We start from the raw sequence: 23,134 nt of genomic DNA on the forward strand, positions 1-23,134 counted from the left end.
ATCTCAAAAATAATTTGGGGGAAAAATATAACTATGGCTTAAGTTATAGTGTTTTAGGGCTGAAATGGACCTGAGATCTCCAGTACAAGCCCCTCATTTCACAGGTGGAGATCCTAAGGCACAAAGAAGGTAAGAAATTTGCCCTGAATTTCAGAGCTGGGATGGAGTGGGAATGGAACTCAAGCACAGTTCTGTTGACACACAGACCAAAGCCCTTTCTAAGACACTGTACTGCCCTGTTATAAATGCCTATTATAAGGGTCATGCATACTTTACACAGTGATTATTTAAGGAGGTTTAATTTGTAATAAAGTTTTCATCTACCATAAAGAATAAAACTACTGAACCATAAATCTAAAACCAATATACTCCCCATAATAAACATTAAACAGACAATAACACAAATAAAAACCCCCAGCGAGCTCCTGGAGAGCACAGCCATGCCTCTGTTCCCATGGTACCTGGCACAGCATGGTCACACGTATGCTGTGGACGAACCCACAGTCCATCACTGGCCTCCTTAGGCTTCATATGCGGCTGGTCACTAGAGCTATAAAAACTATCCAGGGTAAATCTGAACACCTTTTCCTTCCCCCATAAATCTCCCAGTAGCATGCAGAGATAATCCAAAAATTAATTGATCATTTAATTCAAAGATTAATTTGCAGCATCTAAATAATTTGAAGCTGTCACTAAAGACTTTAGTTGAGAGGATTCGGAACTATCACTCTGAGCCCAGGGTGAATATTGGTTTATGTGAGGAGTTTTGAAAACAATTGCCTCAGTCCTCACCAACTGCATCAGAATCTCAGGGGTGGGATCTGAGCATCATTTTTTTTTTTTTTTAAATCAATACACTTAAATTCTGATACACTGAGAGAGCTAAGAACCACATGTTTAGAGATAGAAGTTTTGTCAGGTAGGTCCTTCCCTCTTTTTTTTTTTTTTTTTTTTTTGTATATTTTCTACCCAGACTAGCAGAATTTTTTCAGTTTCAAGTGACAGAAATCCAATCTACTTAGGCTCAAAGGAAGATCTGCTCACATAACTAAAATCAGGAGTAAAACTGGCCATCTATTTCTAGCTTAAGTTCTATGGCCAGTCATCTCAATTACTCTCTGGCTTACTCCTTCAACTATTGTGCTTCTCACACCACACATAGCTCACAGGCAAGGCCATAACTCCATCAGTTTGAAGCTCTGCCTTCTCACCTTGCCTGTGCAGTGAATATGGCCAGAGAAAAACATAATCCTGCTGACAGGTCTCACTGTAAATCAATGACCCCAAATCTCAAATGGCCCTGAATTTGGTCTAGCAATCATGCCACATTTCCCTACTCCATTCACTCTCCCATGATGCTGGTCAACTAAATCATACTTTCCCTTTCCTTTGTTCCTCAAATTTCTAACACCCTGTCCCCCATTTTACTCTCATCCAATGACCCTGCTTCCTACTTTACATGAGAACTGAAGTAATCTGAAGACACATTTTGCAGACTCTCAGCACCATATCCCCCCACCAACCAGCACTGCATACCCATGCTCTGCCTTCCTACCTTCTTCTAGGAAGGAATAATTCAGGCCCCTATCTAATCCAACCCTCCTCTTGCACAGGAGATCTTGCCTGGGATGGTTAGTCTTATGTCAACCTGATTGGGCCTTGGTGCCCAGATACATGGTCAAACATTATTCTGGCTATTTCTGTGAGAATGTTTTTGGATCAGATTAACATTTAAATTGGTTGGCTCTCAATAAATCAGATTGCTCTCCATAATGTTGGTGAGCCTTATTCAATCAGTTAAAGGCCTGAATAGAACAGAAAGGCTGACTTTCTCCAAGCAGGAAGGGATTCTGCAGCAGATGGCCTCTGGACTTGAACTGCAACATTGGCTCTTTCCTGGGTCTTCAGCCTGATGGTCCACCCTGCAAATTTTGGGCTTGCCAGCTGCCATTATCATGTGAACCAATTCTTTATAATATACATATATATTACACACACACACACACACACACACACACACACACACACACACCTACCTTATTGGTTCTGTTTCTCTGGAGAACCCTGACTAATATATGATCCTTCTCATTAACACAAGAAATTCTGTCTGGAAATTCTTACCTCTCTGATGTATATCATCATTTTCTCTTTCTATACGATCCTTCCCATTTGCATTCAAACATGATGTCATTTCTCTTATATATATATCTAAAAATAAAACCTTTTCTTAATTAAATGTCCCCAACCAGTTACTGCCCCCATTTCTCCGATTCCCTCTGCAACAAAACTTTTTGAACAAATCTTTGTTGAAAGATGTATCTGTAGTCATTGCCTTCCATTCCATTCCTGCCTTTTTCCATTAAGCCTCTCCCAAAACAAGTTTTCAGCTCTGCTACTCCACAGAAGCTTATCTTGTTGAGATCAACAATGGTCTCTATCTCACTAAATTCAAGAGTCATTTCTTGGTCCTATTCTCACCTGACTTGTCAGCAGCATTCAGTACAGTTCATCAGTCTCTCTTCCTTGACATGATCTCTTCACTTGGACACCACACTCTCAGGGTTTTCTTCTACCTCACTGATTGCCCCTTGCCAGTCCTCTTTTGCCTAAATTCTGGATGTGGGAGTAGCCAAGGCACAGCCCTTGGTCCTTCTGCTCTTTCACACCTACACTGTCCCCTTACTCTCATCTACGCTCATTGCCTTACTTCTCTATCTATATACCAATGACTCACAAAGTTATGTCTCCAATCCAGACCTCTCTCCTGACCTTGAGATGCAAATATCCAACTGCCCATAGGGCATGTTCATTTAACTGTCCAAAGCTGAGCCGCTGATCTTCCCTCCCAAATGCACCCAATCTGCAGTTCTCTACATGAACTCATGGCAGATCCATCCTTCAGTTGTCAACAAATCTTAGAGTCTCACTTAACTTCTCTCTTCCGGGAAATCCTGCCAACTTTACCTTCAAAATATAATCCACTTCTGACTATTTTCACCACTTTCACTGCCAGAAACTCATCTGACCCAAGTCACAGTCACTTCTTAACCTCCTATTGGTGTCTGGCTTCCACTCTGCTCTCTATGCTGCAGGCAGAGTGATCATTTTAAATCACAAATCAGACTTTCTGATTCTGCTCTTCCCAATACTCCAATGGCTCACGTCCCTAGGAATTAAAGCCAAAGCCTTACAATGGTCTTGTAGGCCTTCACAATCTGATTGTTACTCCTCTGACCTGATTTTCAACAATATTATGCATTGTCACTTACCTCCCACAAGGCTGACCAGCTCACCATACCCCAGAGATACCAGGCGTGCCTCACCTTTCCATTCTTATACTAGAACGTTCTTTCCACTGACATTCACAGTCTCCTCCTCCTTGATTCTTTCAATTCTTTGCTCAAATATTACCTCCTTAGCAATGGCTAACCTTATGACCCTATTAAGGGGGGGTGGGAGGGATGGGGTGGCTGGGTGATAGACACTGGGGAGGGTATGTGCTATGGTGAGCGCTGTGGATTGTGTAAGACTGTTGAATCACAGACCTGTACCTCTGAAACAAATAATACATTTTATGTTTAAAAAAAAAAAGAAAAAGATAGTAGGAAGGGAAAAATGAAGGGGGGAGTAATCGGAGGGGGAGACAAACCACAAGAGACTATGGACTCAGACACAAACTGAGGGTTCTAGAGGGGAGGGGGTGGGTGGAGGGGTTAGCCTGGTGATGGGTATTAAAGAGGGCACGTATTGAATGGAGCACTGGGTGTTATATGCAAACAATGAATCATGGAACACTACATCAAAAACTAATGATGTAATGTATGGTGATTAACATAACATAATAAAATTAAATTAAAAAAAATTATAGCTAGTCCCACTTCCAGATCCCTCTTATTCTGCTTTACTTTTTCCATATCGCTTATTCACATGATATATAATTTACTTATTTATTGTGTTTTTATTTAGTGTCTGTCTGTCTCTGGGTTCCACAAGTGCAGTTTTTGTGTGTGAGTGTCTGTTTTGATAACTGGTGTTTCCCTAGCATCTAAAATAATGCCTGGCACATATTTGACACTCAAGAAACATTTGTTGAATGAAGAAGAATGATGTCCAGCTATCCTTTCTGATTTTTTGTTGTTGTTGTTTATTAGCTGAATTTTCTCTAAAGTAGACCTGCTTCCCTCAAGATAGGGCAAATGGCTGCTAGCCGTTTCCAGGCTCACATCTTTAGAACTCTAAGACCATAAATGAGTGGGATCTTCCCTGTCAGCTGCAGTTTGAAAAATTCAAGTGGAAGACTCAGCTCATACGCCTACCCTTTAACCAATTACTTTGGCCCAGAAGACGTGTCTTGTGAAAGGATGGCAGATAACATTTATATGTAACCTAAGATGTTGGTGAAGACATGACATCTGTGAGAATGGTCCTGAGTTGGCAGTTACCTCAATTTTTTTTAATAACCTGCCCATCCCTCTTTCCCTTTTCCAAATAAAAACCATGAAGGTGGAATTGAAGGAAAAATAACGTCTATGCCTACAATTGCAAAGATAATATTACAACAGGGCATCCTACAGCACTGCATATTCAATATGTTCAAAAAGTGGACTCATCCTCTTAGCCCCACACCTAATCCTCCTAAATACTCTCTATCTTATCGAATGACCCAGTTCCAGTCACTCAAGTCCTGAAGCCAAAGAGTCATCCTTACACCTTTCCTTTCCCCCTTCCTTCCATCCACATGTAATCCAATGACCCAGTCTAGTAGTTCCTACTGCTAAGAATTTCTTTAATCTAGCCCCCCCATCAACACTTGTTTTTCTGTGCTTTGTCTCCATCCTGGTTATCTATTATACTGCCTCATGGAATTGCTTGATTATTTATGTGTCTTTATAGATTTTGGGTTCCTCAAGGACAGAAACTGACTTGTATCTCTGTAGGTAACCAATAAATATTTGTTGAATTGAACTGAAAAGAACATACAAAATGGAAAAGGGATTTAAGAGAGGGATTGGGGTGGAAAATCCATTTCTTTTCCCTTTATGATTGTTGGGAAATTCATGTCAGTAGTAACAGTTGACACTAGTAGCCTCAACTTCTCCTCCCAGTGCAAGTCACAGCCTTATGGGATCATGTGAAAGAAACTCAGTATATAAACATGGACCAATATAGGTGTTAAAGCAATACTGAATTAATAGAACAGGGAAATGTGAACACTAAAGATTGGGATTGGGACCTATTTATACATATCTTCCCAATTCAGTTGTAAACTCCTTGGAGGCAGAAATGGTATTTTATTCTGCTTTCTACTCACCTCAGGGTTTTCCATATTGTAGGAGTTCAATTATTATTTACTGAATAGTGCATACCTCCTTTTCTTCAAGGGTCTGAGCAATAAAACCTTTTCACATTCACCCAACTTCCTCCAAAACTATTTCTGACCCTCAAAGGTAAAATAACTTGTGGAAAGTCTTACCTCAAATAAATAGCACAGTGTATTCAAACTCCTCCTTATTTCTCTGGTTCTAAAGCTCTTACTCTTAAACAATCTGCCATATTGCCACCTGAAATATTCTGAATAAATGTAAATAGGGGTGGTCAAATACCTTACCCTCTTCTATTTCACTTTTGTACCAAGAGTTTCATCTGATTTGTTTTTTGAAATGGCTTTCTTGTCTGTGATCTGAATTCTGGGGACATTCTTAGATTTTCAAATGTCCTTACCCAATTCCATTCAAACAACTCTTTTCTCTAATTCTCAAAAAGAGTGTTGCTCTCTTCTCATGGCCCTGAACTCACTATGGGATTCAGGGTCTTATAATTATTATATGTTGGGCCTTTATATTTTTTAAGATTTTATTTATTTATTTGACAGAGAAAGAGATTGACAGCATGCACAAGCAGGGGGAGTGGGAGAGGGAGAAGCAGGCTTCCCGCTGAGCAGGGAGCTTCACGTGGGGCTCCATCCCAGGACTCTGGGACCATGACCCGAGCCAAAGGCAGACGCTTAATGACTGAGCCAACCAGGTGCCCCATGTGGGGCCTTTAAACTACTCTTGTAGTTTAAGGTAGCCTAAGAGTAATTCCCAATAACTGACTTAGCTATAACTCACATGGAGCCATGAGTCATATTCTTTATAGTCCAACTGTGTATGTCAGGTTTCACAGCATTTTGTGAACCAAAAATGACTAAAAAGAAAATTGTCCACAGGTTTTATTGTCCATATTATCATGAGCATTGGTTCTATTTAAGGATAGTTCTTTTTTAATTATTAATGTATTACTTATTGACTGCCTAGAATATGCCAGGCATTTATTTCTAGGTACTGAAGACATAGAGATGAATAAAAAGCAGATTCTCATTCTCATCCTAGTTGCTGACACACTGGCCAGGGATTAATGCATATTGACTAATAATTATAATACATCATGATGTGAATTCTGAGGTGCTGGTGGAGGCTGTAGGAGGAGATGGTAAACTTTGCCTGGGAAAGAGCCGGAAAAACTCCAGAGAGGTGCAGCTTTTATGTTGGGTCTAAAAGGGCAGAAAGAAGAGTATTGTAATGTAGTCAGAAGAAGACATACTGTATTTGAGGACAGGTACATTCTGTATAGCTGAAATATGTGTAGTCTGAGGGGTTAATTTGAGAATGGCAATGTCCCTATAGAATCAAATTATTTCCAAAGTGATTATCTAGTCTGACTTCCTTATTTACGTGAGAAAACTGAGGCTCAGAGAGAGTGAGAAATATCATGCCATTTCCTCTCCTGTGGGAATTCCATTATTTCTGATTTCATAAATATCATGATCTTAGTTGCTCTCTTCTAATAAAAATAAGTTTTCTAAGTTATTTTCTTAACCTGGTTGTAATTGTACCATTCCAGTGAAAGCCTGGAGACAGTAATTGGAGAAGAAAAGCACTCACTACTGTGGATTCTTCTTTACTTGATCTTACCAAGACTTCAGAGACCTGTGAAAAGTAACCTCTAGATGTAGCTGAAATTCTAGTCATTTTTCTAAAGTCAACCTGTGACAGACAGAAACAATGTCCCTGTATGTTTCTTCCCTGTTTTTCCTTCTATTGATAACAAATTCTAAACAAGGAGGGGGATTTGAAAATAAATTTGTGCATATCATAATTACAGTAATAAAACTATCATTGTTCAAAGCTGTTGAGAAATAAAGAATGATCAATTTTAAGTGATTAAATAACCTAGCGTTATTCTAAATTTGCTACACAGGTCATGAGATATCCTACAAATCTGAGTTATCCTAAAATACCTAAAGGCCCTCTTACCCTATCATATAAACGGTGCTTGAGACTCTTTGGTTATGTGTTCCTTTTTCTAAGACATGAACAATTTTTAAAGTCCAAAAATAGACACTATTTCAGCTTTTGGTTCTATTTGGCCAGCATTTCTTCTCAAACATGACTGTTTTAAAAGAGTACAAATACAGAGTTTCAAAGAGGGACTGAGTTATCTTAGTCCCACTAAAGCAGATTGAGGAAACTGACATGAATCAGTCACTTTAGCTCCTAAAAAAGGAAAGACTAGACCTTTAAAAATATTATAGTTGCCTATAAAGTGGAGCATAATTTGCATATATCTTCCAATGCAGTGTAATTAAGACCATTTTTACCTACCTCCTCAACTTCATTAACTTATATTTGGAACTAAAGAAACTTTCTATAGTAGATCTCCAGTGAACAAAGGGAAAAGCACAAGAACAAATAAAATATAGAGATGCTTCTAGAATATGATTTTTGCTTGAATATTCTTGAGATCTATGTTTGTCTCAAGGTAACTGTCACTGCCTAAGAAGTAAATCACAATATAGCAGGGTTCAAACATAAATCGTAAAATTAGAAGGAGCATTGCTAAGATGCCCTCTAATAAGACTATTCTATTATAGATCTATCCTGTAAAACCCAAGCCCATGTTGGGTCATTTTGTTAAAAAAAAAAAAAAAAGACAATTAGGGGAGGTGAATAAATACAAAAGAAGAAGAATCAATTAGTGAAGAGATAAAAAGTTAGGACTGGATCTTTGTCAAAGAACATAAGTGCTATTTACAGAACTGTTACCCACAAATGTCACGGCAATGGCACTTTTTTTTACATAATAGTTTATCTCTCTAGTGAAAAATACACTCAATCCTTGTCTGGGAAATAAACTACTGAACTTTTTTCCCCTCATTTTCATTAGTTAAGTAGTTGAAACAATATTCAGTGTGGCACAAAGGAATCCAGGTCTACTTGAGACCTAAAATGGGTAAAATCTGAGTAGCACAGTAACGCATATTATAGCCCAGATTGCTTATGCTTATTGCTTATTGTTGGAGAGTAAATAGCTTTGAATCACATTGTTATAATGGCTTTATTCCATGGTCCCTAGGAATGCTGTGGGATTTGATTTTCTATACCTTTCTTTTTTGGGTTAACACATCCCATCTATGGAATAAGTTAGAAAAACTGTGGAGTGGCCATGTTATCCACAGTCAGAAGATTCTATCCACCTGCAGTGGGATGGGTTCCATCTCCAAGGCCTCTCTGTATGGTAACTCTAGAGATTAAAATAAGAGGGGGAAAGTTCTATAAATAAATATGGAGAATTTCAGTTTAGAAAGAAAACACTGATTTGAATCAATTCCTTTAGAAAAATAAAATTTTCAAAGCCTTTGCTTTTGGATTCCTTCCCTTAAAAAGTAAGTGCCATTTTAACTTCAAAATATGTCCTGTTTTTAGAATTGGGGTATTAAGCTATGTACTATTGCCCACAAATGCATCAGAGTCACAAATGCTGTGGTCAAAAGTCTTTACCCTTCTTCAGTTGACTGGTGATTTCATATGTTCTAGAAATATTTTTATCTTTTGGCATGATGCTCTATACCATATGGCACAACACACTGACAAGCAAAAAGGGTAGAACTAGTTTGAAATATATACACATATATACACACATATATTTATACATTTATATATTCACACACACACACACACTGAATGTATAGTGAAAGAATTTGCATGTATGCCTGAAAAGAAATATAAGGGCAAAGTTACACATTCTGCAAATAGTACTGAGATTCTTTGTCCATGTGAAAAAGGCCATTCAAAATCCAAAGCAAGACTGAAAGTTCACTATAGGCCTGAAAGCATTCAAGAGACATATCAAGAACCACTACGCTTTGCGACATCGAGTAATATTTGAACTGTCTGTAACACTTTCTCACACAATATTTAATGCTGCTTCTATAAGTGAAATAAGAACTGCAGCAATGACACGTGCAACAGCTCAGCTTGTATAATCCTGTTCTGAAGGATTGTTAAAATGGGAAACACACTAAACTGTCTTCAATTGATTACCAAAGGGTGAAATAGCCTTCCCCTTTGATTCCAGGTTGCTTCAACATTGTTTTCCCTTTGAAAATAGTGATCTTGAATCAAATTTTACAAGTTTTCAGAAAGAGTCAGATGTGACTCTCAGCCTGCTTACTATTCTTTGTGGTCAAGACGCATGTTCTTCTAGAAGAAAACAAAGAGGAGAAGCTTCTTGATGATTTCTTGGAGACGACACCAAAAGCATAGGAAAAAAAAAGCAACAATAAACAAGTGGGACTACACCTAACTAAAAAGCTTCTGCACAGCAAATGAAACAATCAATAAAATGAAAAAGCAACCTACAGAATGGGAGAAAATATTTACAAACCATATATCTGATGAAGCATTCATCTCCAAAATCTATAGGGAACTCCCACAACTCAAATGCAAAACAAACAAACAGATTAAAAATGGACAAAGGAGGGCACCTGGGTGGCTCAGTCAGTTAAGCATCTGCCTTCAGCTCAGGTCATGATCCCAACGTTCTGGGATCAAGCCCCGCGTTGGGCTCCCTGCTCAGCAGGAAAGTCTGTTTCTCCTTCTTCCTCTCCCTCTGCTCATGTGCTCTCTCTCTCTTGCTTACTCTCTCTCAAATAAATAAATAAAATCTTAAAAAAAATAAAAACAAAAATGGACAAAGGAACTAAATAGACATTTTTCTAAAGAAGACATATTAACGGCCAACAGGTATATGAAAAGGTGCCCAACAACACTAATCATCAGGGAAATGCAAATCGAAACCACAATGATAGCATGCCAGGATGGCTATTATCAAAAAACCCAAGGGGCACCTGGGTGGTTTAGTCGGTTAAGCATCTGACTCTTGATTTAGGCTCAGGTCATGATCTCCGGGTCGTGGGATCAAGCCCTGTGTTGGTGCAGCTACCCTGGAAAGCAGTACGGAATTTCTTCAGAAAATTAAAAATGGAACCACTGAATAATCCGGTAATCACTCTTCTGGGTATATATTAAGAAACAATTAAAATCAGGATCCCATGATCTGCACTCCCATCTTTTTTTTTTTTTTTTTTTTTTTTTTTTTAAAGATTTTATTTATTTATTTGAGAGAGAATGAGAGATAGAGAGCACAAGAGGGAAGAGGGTCAGAGGGAGAAGCAGACTCCCTGCTGAGCAGGGAGCCCGATGCGGGACTCGATCCCGGGACTCCAGGATCATGACCTGAGCCGAAGGCAGTCGCTTAACCAACTGAGCCACCCAGGCGCCCTGCACTCCCATCTTCATTAAAGCATTATTTACAATAACCAAGATATGGAAGAAATCTAAGTATCTGTCTACAGATAAATGGATAAAAAATGTGGTATATACATACAACAGAATATTATTAACCCTTAAAAAGGTAGGAAATCCCACCATTTGTGATAACTTGGATGAACCTGAAAGACATTATGCTAAGTAAAATAAGCCAGATGTAGGACAAATACCCAATGATACCACTTATATAAGGAATCTAAAATAGTCAAACTCATAGAAGAAGAGAGTAGAATGAACAAACATTAACAGGGGCCAGTGGGGAGGAGGAAATAGAAGTATTAGTCAAAGGGCATGAACTTTCAGTTATACAAAATGAACAAGTCCTAGAGATCTGTATAGCATAGTCCCTGTAGTTAATAATACTATAATACTATTAACTATAGTTAATAATCGTATACTTAAAAATTTGCTAAGAGGATATATATTCTATCAAGTGTTCTTATCATCATCATCATCATCATCAATAAACACGGGAGGAAACTTGCATGTGATGGGTATGTTTATGACAGTTTCATGGATGTATACTTATTTATAAACTCATCAAATTATATACACTAAATAAGTACAGGTTTGTGTATGTCCAAAGGAAGAAAAAAAGGGCAGGGTCCTACGTCGTTTGTCTTATTCTCCATTGTATCTGAACAAGAGCATGCACTGAATCTCAAATCTTCTGCTGAGTCATTAAATGAAAGGGTGCAAAAGCCAGTATATGAGATAAGGAAAAAGATGTATTTTCTCACACTGTCCATCAAATGTGACTTTCACACAATCCAGTGCAGCAGAGATAGAGCATACTATCATTATCTGCTTTTCTTAGTTTTTTTTTTTTGCTTTTCTTAGATTTTTAACACATTCTTCTTTTGAAGTCCTAATGTATTTATTCCTGCCTTAATTAAATTTCTACTACTAATGCTTAAAAGTTGTATTACATCATAATACTTTAGTTTTCAGTAAAGAGTAAATGTATATGTCAGAACATTATTGCAAAGATTTAAAAAGAATAAGAGAAAAAGATAAAACAATGTTAAATTTTTGGACTTGAAGTCAAACACAGTGGGTCTGAATCCTAGACCCCACTACATTCTGGTTGTATGACTTTGGAAACATTATTTAAATGAGACTGACTTCTTACCTCTATAAAATGAGAAAAGTTATTGTGAGGGAAGATTCAATAAATTTAACACAATAATGAATATAAAATACATGCCTCTATGTCTAGTAGGCACATAGGAAGTGCTCAAAAGTGTTGGCTGTTCATAATAACAAGCCAAAAACAATTTTATAGTACTATATACTCAATACACAAAAATAGATTAGTGTCAACAATATTGGAGTAGTTAACCCTAAAGTGATAACTGTCCAACACCCAAAGAAGTTGATCCCCTCACATCCTGCCCCAAAAGGACAGCACCGCCAAAATTCAATGTGATGACATTAAATCCTCACTAGACATGACTGAGCAACAAGCCACTTGTCTTCCTGAGATAAAGTGGTTTGGATGTTCATAGTCCCAAGGTACAGCTAATACAAAGCAATGCTTTCACCAGCATGATTTTGATTTTCAGGCAGAAAACATCGTGTCTCTAATAGTTTATGAGTAATCGTCCTACCATTATTTAAGGGTACTAAGGACCAAAATGTGTGTGATTGTATGTGGTTAACTAAACCAGGCTCAGCCCTTTCTCAAAGGAGTGCTGATCTGTTAAATAAAGTACACTGTACCTCTATACCAGGGAAGGCAATCATAAGCACAGTTATAAAATCCAGTACCTAGAACTGAAAGTTAACAGTACCTATGTTTAAACTCTGAATTTGAAGAAGCAGGAATCTTAGGAATTGACTGCACTACAATCGCTAGGTTTTCAATTAGGTTTACACTAAAGAATAACATTGCACTGATACGTTCTCCATTTATAAATATTCATGATAGGTAAGCACTTGCTTAAGACACCTTCACTTTCTAATTTAGCTGCAGAAAATGTGTTATATATGACATTTGATATATCATTTTTGTATGCAATTTATATACCTTGATATCAACATCTACAACTCTAAAATATTCATATTAGAAATAGAGAATTACCACACCGAACTGTCCATTCATGCATTCATCCTTCATTTCTTATGACAAAAGTTGCTGAGAAACTGGTCAGTAAAGTAAAGCATTTTAAGTTTCTTCTTCATTATTATCAACTATTTAGGATAAAGTTATGAGGAGAAATGACAATGGATTTAAATCCTGTTATGGTTGCACTTTTATTAAAATTTCTATTAATTTCTGCATTAAGCAATTACAGACTTAATTAATCCTTCCCATTTTCCAAAAAAAAAAAAAAAAATCCTGTCCCAAATACATCTGTGTTGAAAAAAAATGCCAAAGCCATAAAAATGAGCACTCTGGCTATAAAAATGCACGATATAATAGATGTCACCTTCTCTTATTCAGCAAAGTAGCTTTCTATAATTTTGTCCTTTGCCTTTCACAGAAGAGTAACCTGAAGTAGTTTCAGTGGGATTTTACTTTGGATAAAATACAAAAATATTCTCCTACAAGAGGCTGTTAATCTTTCCTCTACAGCTTATGGTTCTCTCTGCTCTCCTACTTTTGGGAAGTCAGTAAAGTGCAGGATCCCATCCCCCTAGGTCCTCTCAAATCCTCAGAGTCCTCTTCTGTCTTACCCTCCAGGCTGTGGGCAGCAGGACGTAGGGATGCACCAAGTCTGGGAAATAAGAAATCTGACCAGTTCACATCTGGATCTCAATGCCTACAATCTAAGACTTATTTTCAAAATGATTTTAAAGATTCAGAGATGCAAGATACATAACAAGCTTTCAAAACTTATTTGTATATTGATGGATAAGGAACAAAGACTGATGAATAGCCCATGATGATCTGTGAAGTTTAGGACCCCAAATTCTCAAATTATTATGCATTAGTATAGTGATGAAGGCACTGAGTGTTTAGAAATGTTTATTTTCTGTCCTACTCTTCATGGGCAACCAGCAAAGTCACCCAGGGCCCAGTCTTCTCTACCCCTTGAACTTTCTTACAAAAGGCAGTGTATTTTAAGGCTAAGGGCATGGCAGATATGATGACTGCGTTAGTTTTCTATGGCTACTGTAAAAAATTACCGCAAATTTGTGGCTAACACAACACAGATGTATTATCTTACAGCTCTGTGGCCCAGAAGTCCAGAAGTGGGTCTCGGACTAAAATCAAGATGTTAGCAGAGCTAGGTTCTTTTCCGGAGGCTCTAGAGGAGAATCCTTCTCTTTCCAGCTTTCAGAGACTGCCCACACATTCTTTGTCTCTTAGACTCCTTAATCCATCTCCAAAGCCACCAGTGGTTGGTAGACTTCCTCTCCTACCTCCTTCTTCATTCCATGTTAATTTGTGATTACATTGGGCCCACCCAAAAGTTCAGGATAATCCCTCATTTTAAGGTTAGCTGATTCACAACCTTCATTTCATCTGCAACCTTAATCTCCCCTTTGCCAAGTAACCTAACGTTTTCATAGGTTCTGGGAATGAAGGTGAGAACAACTTTGGGGCTAAGGGGGCTTTATTCTGTCTACCATAACTATAAGGGACCTGGAATCAAAAACCCAGTTCTACTTCTGAGTAAATCTGCAACCTCAGGCAAATGAGCTAATCTCTTATTGTGTTAGTCTTTTCCTCTGAAAAATAGCTTAGTAACAGTTATCTCATGAACCACAGTGAAGATTAAATGAGATAACATATGCAAAACATCTCAGCACAAAGTGTGGCATAAAGTAGGCCCTCAGTATTGTTCTTTTCTGTCTTCCCTTACCTTCCTCTCAAAAATCAACATGATAGTGGGGTGGAGCTGGATGTTGCATCCAGGTCCATTTGACTTCATAGCCACGCTCTTTGCCTTACACTACACTGCCTTCTACAAGAAGGTCCCATTGTTGGGGAACAGTAAGCCATGGATGACTTTATATACATAAATAGTCCCACATTTCTAAGATAAGCACTCCAAGATTTTATTCTTATAGAGGTAACGGATTTATGCTGAACTAGGATAACTTCTGAATTGATTTCCCTTACACAAAGAGGTATCTTCTAAAGGATTGCCGGGATTTATCAGCAAATATGATTATAGCATTTAGCAATCCTTAATGTTGGCCTAATCAACAACATATTAAACGGTCACTTTGAAGGGCACACAAACAGTGAAGTGTTTTCAGAGCTCACATGTTCCTGTAATTATAGAATAGGAAGATTCTCTACCTTCAGGACCTTCTTTTTTTAAGTTACAAAGTAAAACAGCAAAGCAAGCCTGAAATCTGTCTCAAATGGTAACAAGACCAATCCAAACACTGCAGTTTAATAAGGGAAAGTGTAGCACCACGCATAACTGATTACTTGTTGCCACAAATGTGCCTGGAGGTCTCTCTAGCACCTTCTATGTAAAAACATAAAAATCCACCTGCTAAACTCAGCACAATCTTGAGTAGAAAATTACTTTGCTTTCAGCTGCCCACATCCTTTTCCTATATTTTGTCATGAGAAAAGAGGAAGAAACAAGAAAAAATCCACTAATGATTGCAACCTAGCTCTTCTCATTGTCTAGGCAGTGTTAACAATGGGAGGGATCTAGAGAACCTAGGTCTAGCTTGGGAGTAATTAATCAATTAGAAAGAAGAAATAATTGACTTAGGTGATACAGTGATGTCAACAAATCAACATTTCAAAATAACTCATTATCTACATAACCTTGACATCTTACAACTTGAAAAGAAATCACTGAATTTTTACTTTGACTCATCTTACCAGCATTTAAATCTTATTTCTTACCAATTACACCCTTTTTGGGGGCACGGGGATATGTGTGTTGGGGGAGAGGGAAAGAAAATCGTCCCATTTTTTTCTCCTAATCAGCAACTAGAAAAAAAGGGTTTCTGGGAAGTGACAAAGAAACTTAATGGTACAAGCCAATTGTCTTTGAAGTGAGAGCACTTCATTACAAAATGTATTTACAGTTCTCATGCACTTTGCTTCTCACATCTACCTAGTGTAGTAGCTGTTGTTTCCATTTTCCAGTTAAGGAAAATGACTCAGACAAGGCACAGTCAGGGGTCACAGAATTCATTCTTTGAATCTCCTGCTGAGGAAGGGGATTCTCTCTGAGGTAGTCTGGAAAATGTCTTATGGTGAGGCAACCTCTTCTTCTGGGCTCAATCTTTTTTTTTTTTTTATAGATTTTATTTATTTATTTGAGAGACAGAATGAGAGAGGGAGAGAGAGAGCACGAGACGGGGGAGGGTCAGAGGGAGAAGCAGACTCCCTGCTGAGCAGGGAGCCCAATGTGAGACTCGATCCCAGGACTCCAGGATCATGACCTGAGCCGAAGGCAGCCGCCTAACCAACTGGGGAGCCACCCAGGCGCCCCTGGGTTCAATCTTTGAGGTGTTTCTCTAGTTCAAAACTTACGCAGTGCAAGTTCAGTTGTGTTCTCAGAACCTACCATTCTCCACCAGCACCTTCAGAAGGGTCTCAGCTCGGCCAATACCTTACTCTTAGTCCAGTAAGACTCTGACCTCCAGAACTGTAAGAGAATAGGTCTGTGTTGTTTAACATCACTGAATTTGTAAAATTTTGGTATAGCAGCCATAGGAAACTAGTGCAATTTTGGTACCTGGAAGTGGCATGCTGCTGTGACAAATACCTAAAAATATACACATGCCTTTGGGCAATGGGCAGAGGCTAGAAGAATTTTGAGGAAGATGATAGAAAAAAATCCAGATTGCCTTGAACAGATGATGAGTAGAAATACAGATGTTAACAACTCCCTTAGTGAGGACTCAGAAGAAAGTTTATATATATATACATATATATATAATCTTAAAGAATATTTACACCATCCTAAACAGACCATAAGTAAAAATATTAACATCAAAGGCACTACTGGTGATGGCTTAAATTAAATGAGGGACATGCCACTGTAAACTGGACAAAAGGGATTCTTGTCTTATAGTTGCAGAAAGCTCAGCTACATTGTGTCCTGCAGTTACATGGAAAGCAGAATTTGTACGGGATGAACTTGGATATTTAGCTAAGGAGATTTCTAAGCAATGTGTTGAAGGGGTAGCCTAGTTTGTCTGGCTGCTTATAGTAAAATGTGAGAGGGAAGACTTAGAAGAAGGGAAGAATTCTTGGGCACAGAGGGACCAGGAACTGAAGCTTTGGGAAATTCTCAGCCTATCCAGACAGCAAACTAGGAGAGTCACTGTCAAAAAAGAGTGCTCTGGAGAGAAAGCCAAGGATGTGACTGGACACATTTTGCTAGTGCCTGGGAAAAATCAAAAGGTTGGCATATTCTGTTAAAATCAAGGATAGATGGAAACCAGCCTTGAAGCTTCCCTCGACAGACAGAACTACTGTAGTCATTCAGGCAAAGCTTAATTTAGCTTATTTTGCGAGAATAACTTGATCTGGATTATTTCTTGCCTGTGCCTCTGGAAATGATAAGCAAAACTTGAACTATTTCCCACGGTTTATATGAGGTAACCACTGAAAACTGTAATAACGAAACCCATTACTATGAAGAATAAACTGTCACTACTCTCTCACTATATAAGCTGCTTTATAAAAATACACCCCTGAGTCTCATTCCATGTCCGGTTTGAGCACTTCCAGTTTGTGAACTGTCTTTTTGGTGTGTGCACAATAATTTCTTACTAATTACTACTTCAGTGATTCATTGGTTTCAGGCTGGCTATTTTGAACTTTTGACAATTTAGTCATACACACTCATTCACATGTACAGTATTGGTCAACCATCGAAAAGATGAGGCACGTGACTGTTTCCCCTCAGCCATGTCAAAAGAAGCCAGGAATGTAAATGGAATGATCCAGGAAAAATCTGTGGAGGAGCCTCTTATTGATGGAGTCAATCCCTGTGATGTACATGAAACACCCACAATGTTCTTGGGAATTTTTGTCCCAGGATGGATCATATTGAGATCCCTGCACTAATTTACATGATTTAAATGGTGAGATTTGGGACTTTGGAGCTGAATGAGATTTATGTGAGATCTTGGACCTTGTGTTGATACTGTGATAGGTTGAGATTTTTGTGACTGTTGGGACAGGGTGGTATATTTTGCATGTAAGATGGACATAAATCTTTGGAGGTTAGAGGGAGCATTGTGGTAGGAAGAATGATGTTTCTCAACAATGTCCATGTCTTATTCCCCCAAACCTATGAATATGTTACCTTACATTACAAAAAGGGCTTTGCAGATGTGACTAAATTAAGGACCTTGAAATGGGAAGATTATCCTGGATTATCTGGGTGGGTTCAACATAATCACAAGGGTTCTTATAAGTCAGAGGCAGGAGCATCAGAGTATGAAAAAAAAAATTGAATCCTGGTGGCTTTTAGAAACTGGAAGAAATAAGGAAATGGATTCTCCCCTAGTTCCACCAAATGCAAACACTTTGATTGGGGCCAGTAAGGTCCATTTCTGACTTCTGTTTCCAGAACTGCAGGATTTAAAAGTCTATGTTACTGCCCCCTCCCTATCATATTTTCTGTGAACACCTTCCTCTATTCATAACAAGCCCTTTAACTATAAGTGTCCCCTTTAACACATATATAAGTTAGTGCCACTCTGTATTTCATTTATTTAGAAGAATTTAACCATTTTATATTTATTTTATATTGTTCTGGTAGGACTAACTTTTGTCATTTTTGCAGGGAATGGGAGGTAAGGAAAGAATAATAGAGACATGTTTGTTTTCAAGTTGGCCTTGCTAACCAGACTCTGTTTTTATATGTTGTCTTTATAATAATTTAGAAAGTATCTATATTTAAGTCAATTATGGGGCACCTGGGTGGCTCAGTCGTTGAGCGTCTGCCTTCGGCTCAGGTCATGGTCCCAGGGTCCTGGGATCAAGCCCCGCATCGGACTCCCTGCTCAGCGGGAAGCCTGCTTCTCCCTCTCCCACTCCCCCTGCTTGTGTTCCATCTCTTGCTGTGTCTCTCTGTCAAATAAATAAATAAAATCTTTAAAATATATACATATAAGTCAATTATTAGTAAAAAATGGTGATTTTTAAAAACATATGTATATGATTAATGACTTGCTGGAAATGAACTGAGTTCCTAGCACCACCCAAATCTTACCTTGAATTTATCAGTTTTATTTTAAATGTGGCCTTGGCTGATGGATAGACACTGTGGAAGATGGAACCTACATAGAATCAAGTAACACTGAAATTAAAGTATCCTAAATTCTCATGTTGGGCTCTAAAGCAAGAGCACAGCCATTGGAAAAGGCAACCTGGGGGGGAAGGCATGGCACATCCCAGGAAGATCACTGAAAATTTGCATGGGGAAAAAAAGCAATACTCCCTTCTAGAGTATTCATCCATGCACATTCTAGAAATGTCCCCAGGTATCTGAAAGAGGTACAATGGTGCCATTTACCCCAAACCTTTGAGAAACAACCTGTATCACACAAACATATACATATAAACATATCTGTGTGTATATATACCTACGCAAACAGACCTAATCGCAAACAGAAAATACAGTGATTTCGAGTGAATGCTTCTATGTGGAATATTTGTTTCTACTTCCACATTTCAAATCTGATAAAGAAGTGACACACTTCCACCGTTGTGTTGTTATTGGTTTTGTTCTAATAAAAATAATACAGTAAATGCACAAAATACACACTATAAATTCACTTAGTAGTCACCAAACTCCCATGAGGTATTATTATTGCGTTTTTCCACATGAGGTACAGTGATGTAAACTGAGGCATAGAGAAGTACCCAGAGTTATTGTTCGTACCATACACTGCCATTCTCCTGAAACATTTCACTTTTAACTGAAGGAAATGTAAGAAAATTCCCCTCGAAATGTTCTACGAATTCTACGCCATAAAGCATCAACTCATTGGAACTCGGCACCAAAATGTGTCTGTTTGGAAGCCGTGCGTGATGCATAATGAATAATGCAAACCTAGGGCTTATTACATACAACCTATACCGGAGCAGCAAATCGAATTCGGTCCCATCGCTTTAATATGTATGCGTATGTATGGGGAAGACGCAGAAGAAGCCTTTGTCATTACACACAATCCCCCAACACTCCGCTGCCCCGCAGCAAGTTCTGACTGTCTGCACTTGAAATCACGGGGGGTGGGAGGGTGAGGTGGGTACTCCCTCGGCCGGCCGGGTTGCGCACGGTCCGCAGGGCCTAGGGCGCATGCGTGGCCCCGGCAGCCGGGCCGCGCGGTGAGGCCGCCGGGGCGCTTACCTGGTGCGCCCGGCGCGCAGGCATAGGACCAGGAGCAGCAGGGCCGCAGCGAGGGCCAGGCCCGGGAAGCTGAGTAGCTGCGGCAGCAACGGCTCCAGCGAGAAGAGGCCCATGCCCGCGGACACGGCTTCCGCCGTCTGGTTCCCGCGCGGCCGCAGCGGACAGCCAGGGGTCTCTCTCGGGGCGGCGACACTACTGCTTCCCGCGGCGTCTCTTGGCGGCTCTTTCCCGGTCCGGGCGCCAGAGGCGGGCCTGCTCGCGGCGCTGCCAGGAATGTCACCGCGGGCCCCCGAGGCTGAGTCTCAAAGTTCTTGCACTCCCCTCCCCCTGCCCAGCCCCCACCCACGCGCACCGCCCCGCTCCGCGACCGCCTCCGGCCAGGCGGCCTCTGGAAAAACGGCGCCTGGGTTCCTAGGGGCCGGAAGGAGGGCCAGAGAGGAGGGGGAAGGGGTTAGGATTTCCTGACGACGAACCTCTGAAGGCCTGGAGGAGGGAGATTTCTGTTCAATTTTGGAAGTGAATCGCTCGGGTTCCTCATCCCGTAGCCCGCGCCCCTCAGGAGGAGGGACCCTGCCTGCTCCTAGAACAGCGTTGGGACCGTGCCCGCTGCTCAGTGGCACCGCTGATCTCTTAGGTACGACCCAGAGAACAGAGAACCCTGCGAGCGGCAGGTACCTGTAACGTGCGCTGCCTCCAGCCTGGGCCGGCCACCTCTTTCGCCCTGCACATCCTGTTTGCTCGCACGCTTTTGTTGAGAGCCTACTGTGTGCGAAGTCTTGTCCAGAGAGGTTAGGAATGGAGACCAGGGCCGTGAGGCATACAGTCCAGGAATAGAGAAGAAAGACCAGTCTATTGCAGAACAACGCTAAGGGCCGAAATAGAAGTGGTAGAAGCCCCACAGGTTGTTCTTACAAAGGATAAGGGAGAAACTTTTAAAATACCTTTGCTGGAGTAAGGCCCGTTCACCCGGGACTTCACACCTGTTTGTTACTCTCCACACCAAACTTGAGATGTAATTTTTAGCAGTATTTTAGAGAACATATCATGATACTCTGGCTAAGTAATTTACCCTCTTGTGGGTAAAAAAATCAGCTTGTGGACTGATCTCAGACCTTTGATCTTTCCAGCCCATCCTCCCCATTGGCACCTCTCTACAACACAGACCTATTCTGCTTTTACCCTACTCAAAACTCTTAATGATAATGCCTTTGTGACTAAGTCATAAATCTTCGACCTGCAATGAGAAGCCCTCCACAATTTGTCTCCATTGTATAACTCCCACAACTAGTACAGTTCCATATACACTAACTCTTGAGCCACGGAGTCCCTCACAGTCTGCCCTTTCACACCTTTGCTTATGATATTCGCTCTGCCTGAAAAGTTTTCCTCTCTCCCCTAAATACTAAAATTCTACCCACCTCTCAAGGTCTAACTCAAATCCCACTTCCTCCTAGAAATTATCCCTAACTCTTATTTTGTAATTAAGATATCCATCCTCCATGCTTTGAACACTGTCTCAACTTTTCACCCCATCACATTTTTCTACCATATCTGAGTTATTTCTAAGTCTGTCTTCCTTGCGTGGGAACCATCTCTCAGACAGCCTTATCTGCACCCACTCTCTAGCCCCCTCCCCTGAGTCCCCACCCCCTGAATCCGCCCCCGCACCCCACGCCAGAGTAAGTACTTTGCATGCGCCTGGCTCTTAATGCTCCATAACTGAATTAAGCTACTGCATTGCTGTCCTTGGCCCTAAAGCAAATGGCTGGGCTAGCATTAGAACACCAATGCTTATGAGTATCTTCATCTTTGACTTTTATTCCAGGGTCTTTCTACCGCCTCTTCTTCCTCCTGTTGTAAATTCAAATTTCCAGGAAATCCAAAAGGATACAGTGAACCAACAGCTACTCTGTCTCTTCCAAAGTAAAACAAACCAGTCTCCATCACTGCCTGGCCAGTAGAGCCAGCTTACTGGACGATATCCAAGCTGTGCATTTCTGTAACCACTGCAGAAAGCCCCTTCACTAATTTTCACAAGCATCCTCAACTTTTTCTTTTATTTTCCAACTGAGCCACCCAGGCGCCCAACTTTTTCATTTTCCATTTGATCTCCTGGATGACTCTTCTGTTTGAAAATACAGGTAAAAATATTAAGCATTAGTCAATCTATTGAACATTTACTATGTACCAGGCATCATGCTAAACATTTTATTTCATAACAATAATAGCAAGCACCTGCAGTTAATCACACTGTCTTAGGAAAGTGGAAGAAGGAAGACCACCCTGTCACCTACTAGATTTCGTTAGCAACTGTGTCATATTCCTATAGTCTCTGTATAGTATTTTACTTCGAAGACTTTACGGTGTGCACTTAACAAATTTTGAATGTATATTTCTCTTACATTTTCCATTTATTTTAAAAGGGACCTCCATTCTGTAAACTGACCTGGTTGAAATGAAAGACTTTTTTTTTATTATTTTGCTTTTGTAACCCAGCATCAGCATCATTATATTCAATCTAGTTCAGTATATTTTACCTCTGAAACATGCCTTTATTCCCATCACTTTTCTGACAGAGATGACTAATTGCTCCTCTATATCTACTTCCCCCTTGCTTCTCAGTAACAGTCCTTGATTTTTAAATGAACATGTATGTGACTGTCCACTACAAAGACTTCTTTCTCAGCCTTCCTTGTAGTTAGATGTGACCTTAGTAAGCTAAGTAAGCTAAACTTAGTAAGCTAAGTTTAAGCTATTAGTTCAGAAAAGTGCCCTTAACAGGAATGAACAGACCCTTTTGCTTCCCTCCTTCCCTTTTCCACTGCTTTGAATATGGATGCTATGCCTGGAACCCACACAGCCATCTTAGCACATATAAGTATATCCCAAATACCACATTTCGTGTTTGTTGTTTATATGAAATTCAAATTTAACTGGGGATTCTACATTTTTATTACTAAATCTGGCAATTCCAGCTTAATTCCAACACAGGGGTTCATAAGGTATACAGGAGAAGCAACTGTAAAATTCTGGATGCTCAGCAGTCCCCTTCAGAAACAAGCCACAGATTGTTCCTTCAACATCGGTTACCAATGTTAGTGTCTTGTGTACCTTGGCCGTACTAATTAGACCAGGGTTAACAGATCTAAAAGAGTCATGGGGTGGCTCTTAGACTTTGAGGTGTGCAGA

The 23,134-nt window shown here is 39.8% G+C and overlaps 1 protein-coding gene across 3 annotated transcripts in view; it reads right to left on the reverse strand.

Moving 5' to 3' along the window:
* LOC113939871 (cytochrome P450 7B1) overlaps positions 1-20,088 on the reverse strand; it is a 184,406-nt gene extending 164,318 nt beyond the window's left edge. For 2 of the 3 annotated variants that reach the window (XM_027626556.2, XM_027626565.2), the window contains exon 1: positions 19,946-20,088. In XM_027626556.2, coding sequence (XP_027482357.1) covers positions 19,946-20,058 — 113 coding nt within the window. In that variant the 5' untranslated portion in view covers positions 20,059-20,088. The remainder of the gene's footprint in view (positions 1-19,945) is intronic. The other variant, XM_027626575.2, reaches the window with a different exon arrangement.
* Positions 20,089-23,134: the final 3,046 nt, after the last annotated feature.

Source organism: Zalophus californianus, chromosome 4, assembly GCF_009762305.2.
Source record: "Zalophus californianus isolate mZalCal1 chromosome 4, mZalCal1.pri.v2, whole genome shotgun sequence".
NCBI lineage: Eukaryota > Metazoa > Chordata > Mammalia > Carnivora > Otariidae > Zalophus > Zalophus californianus.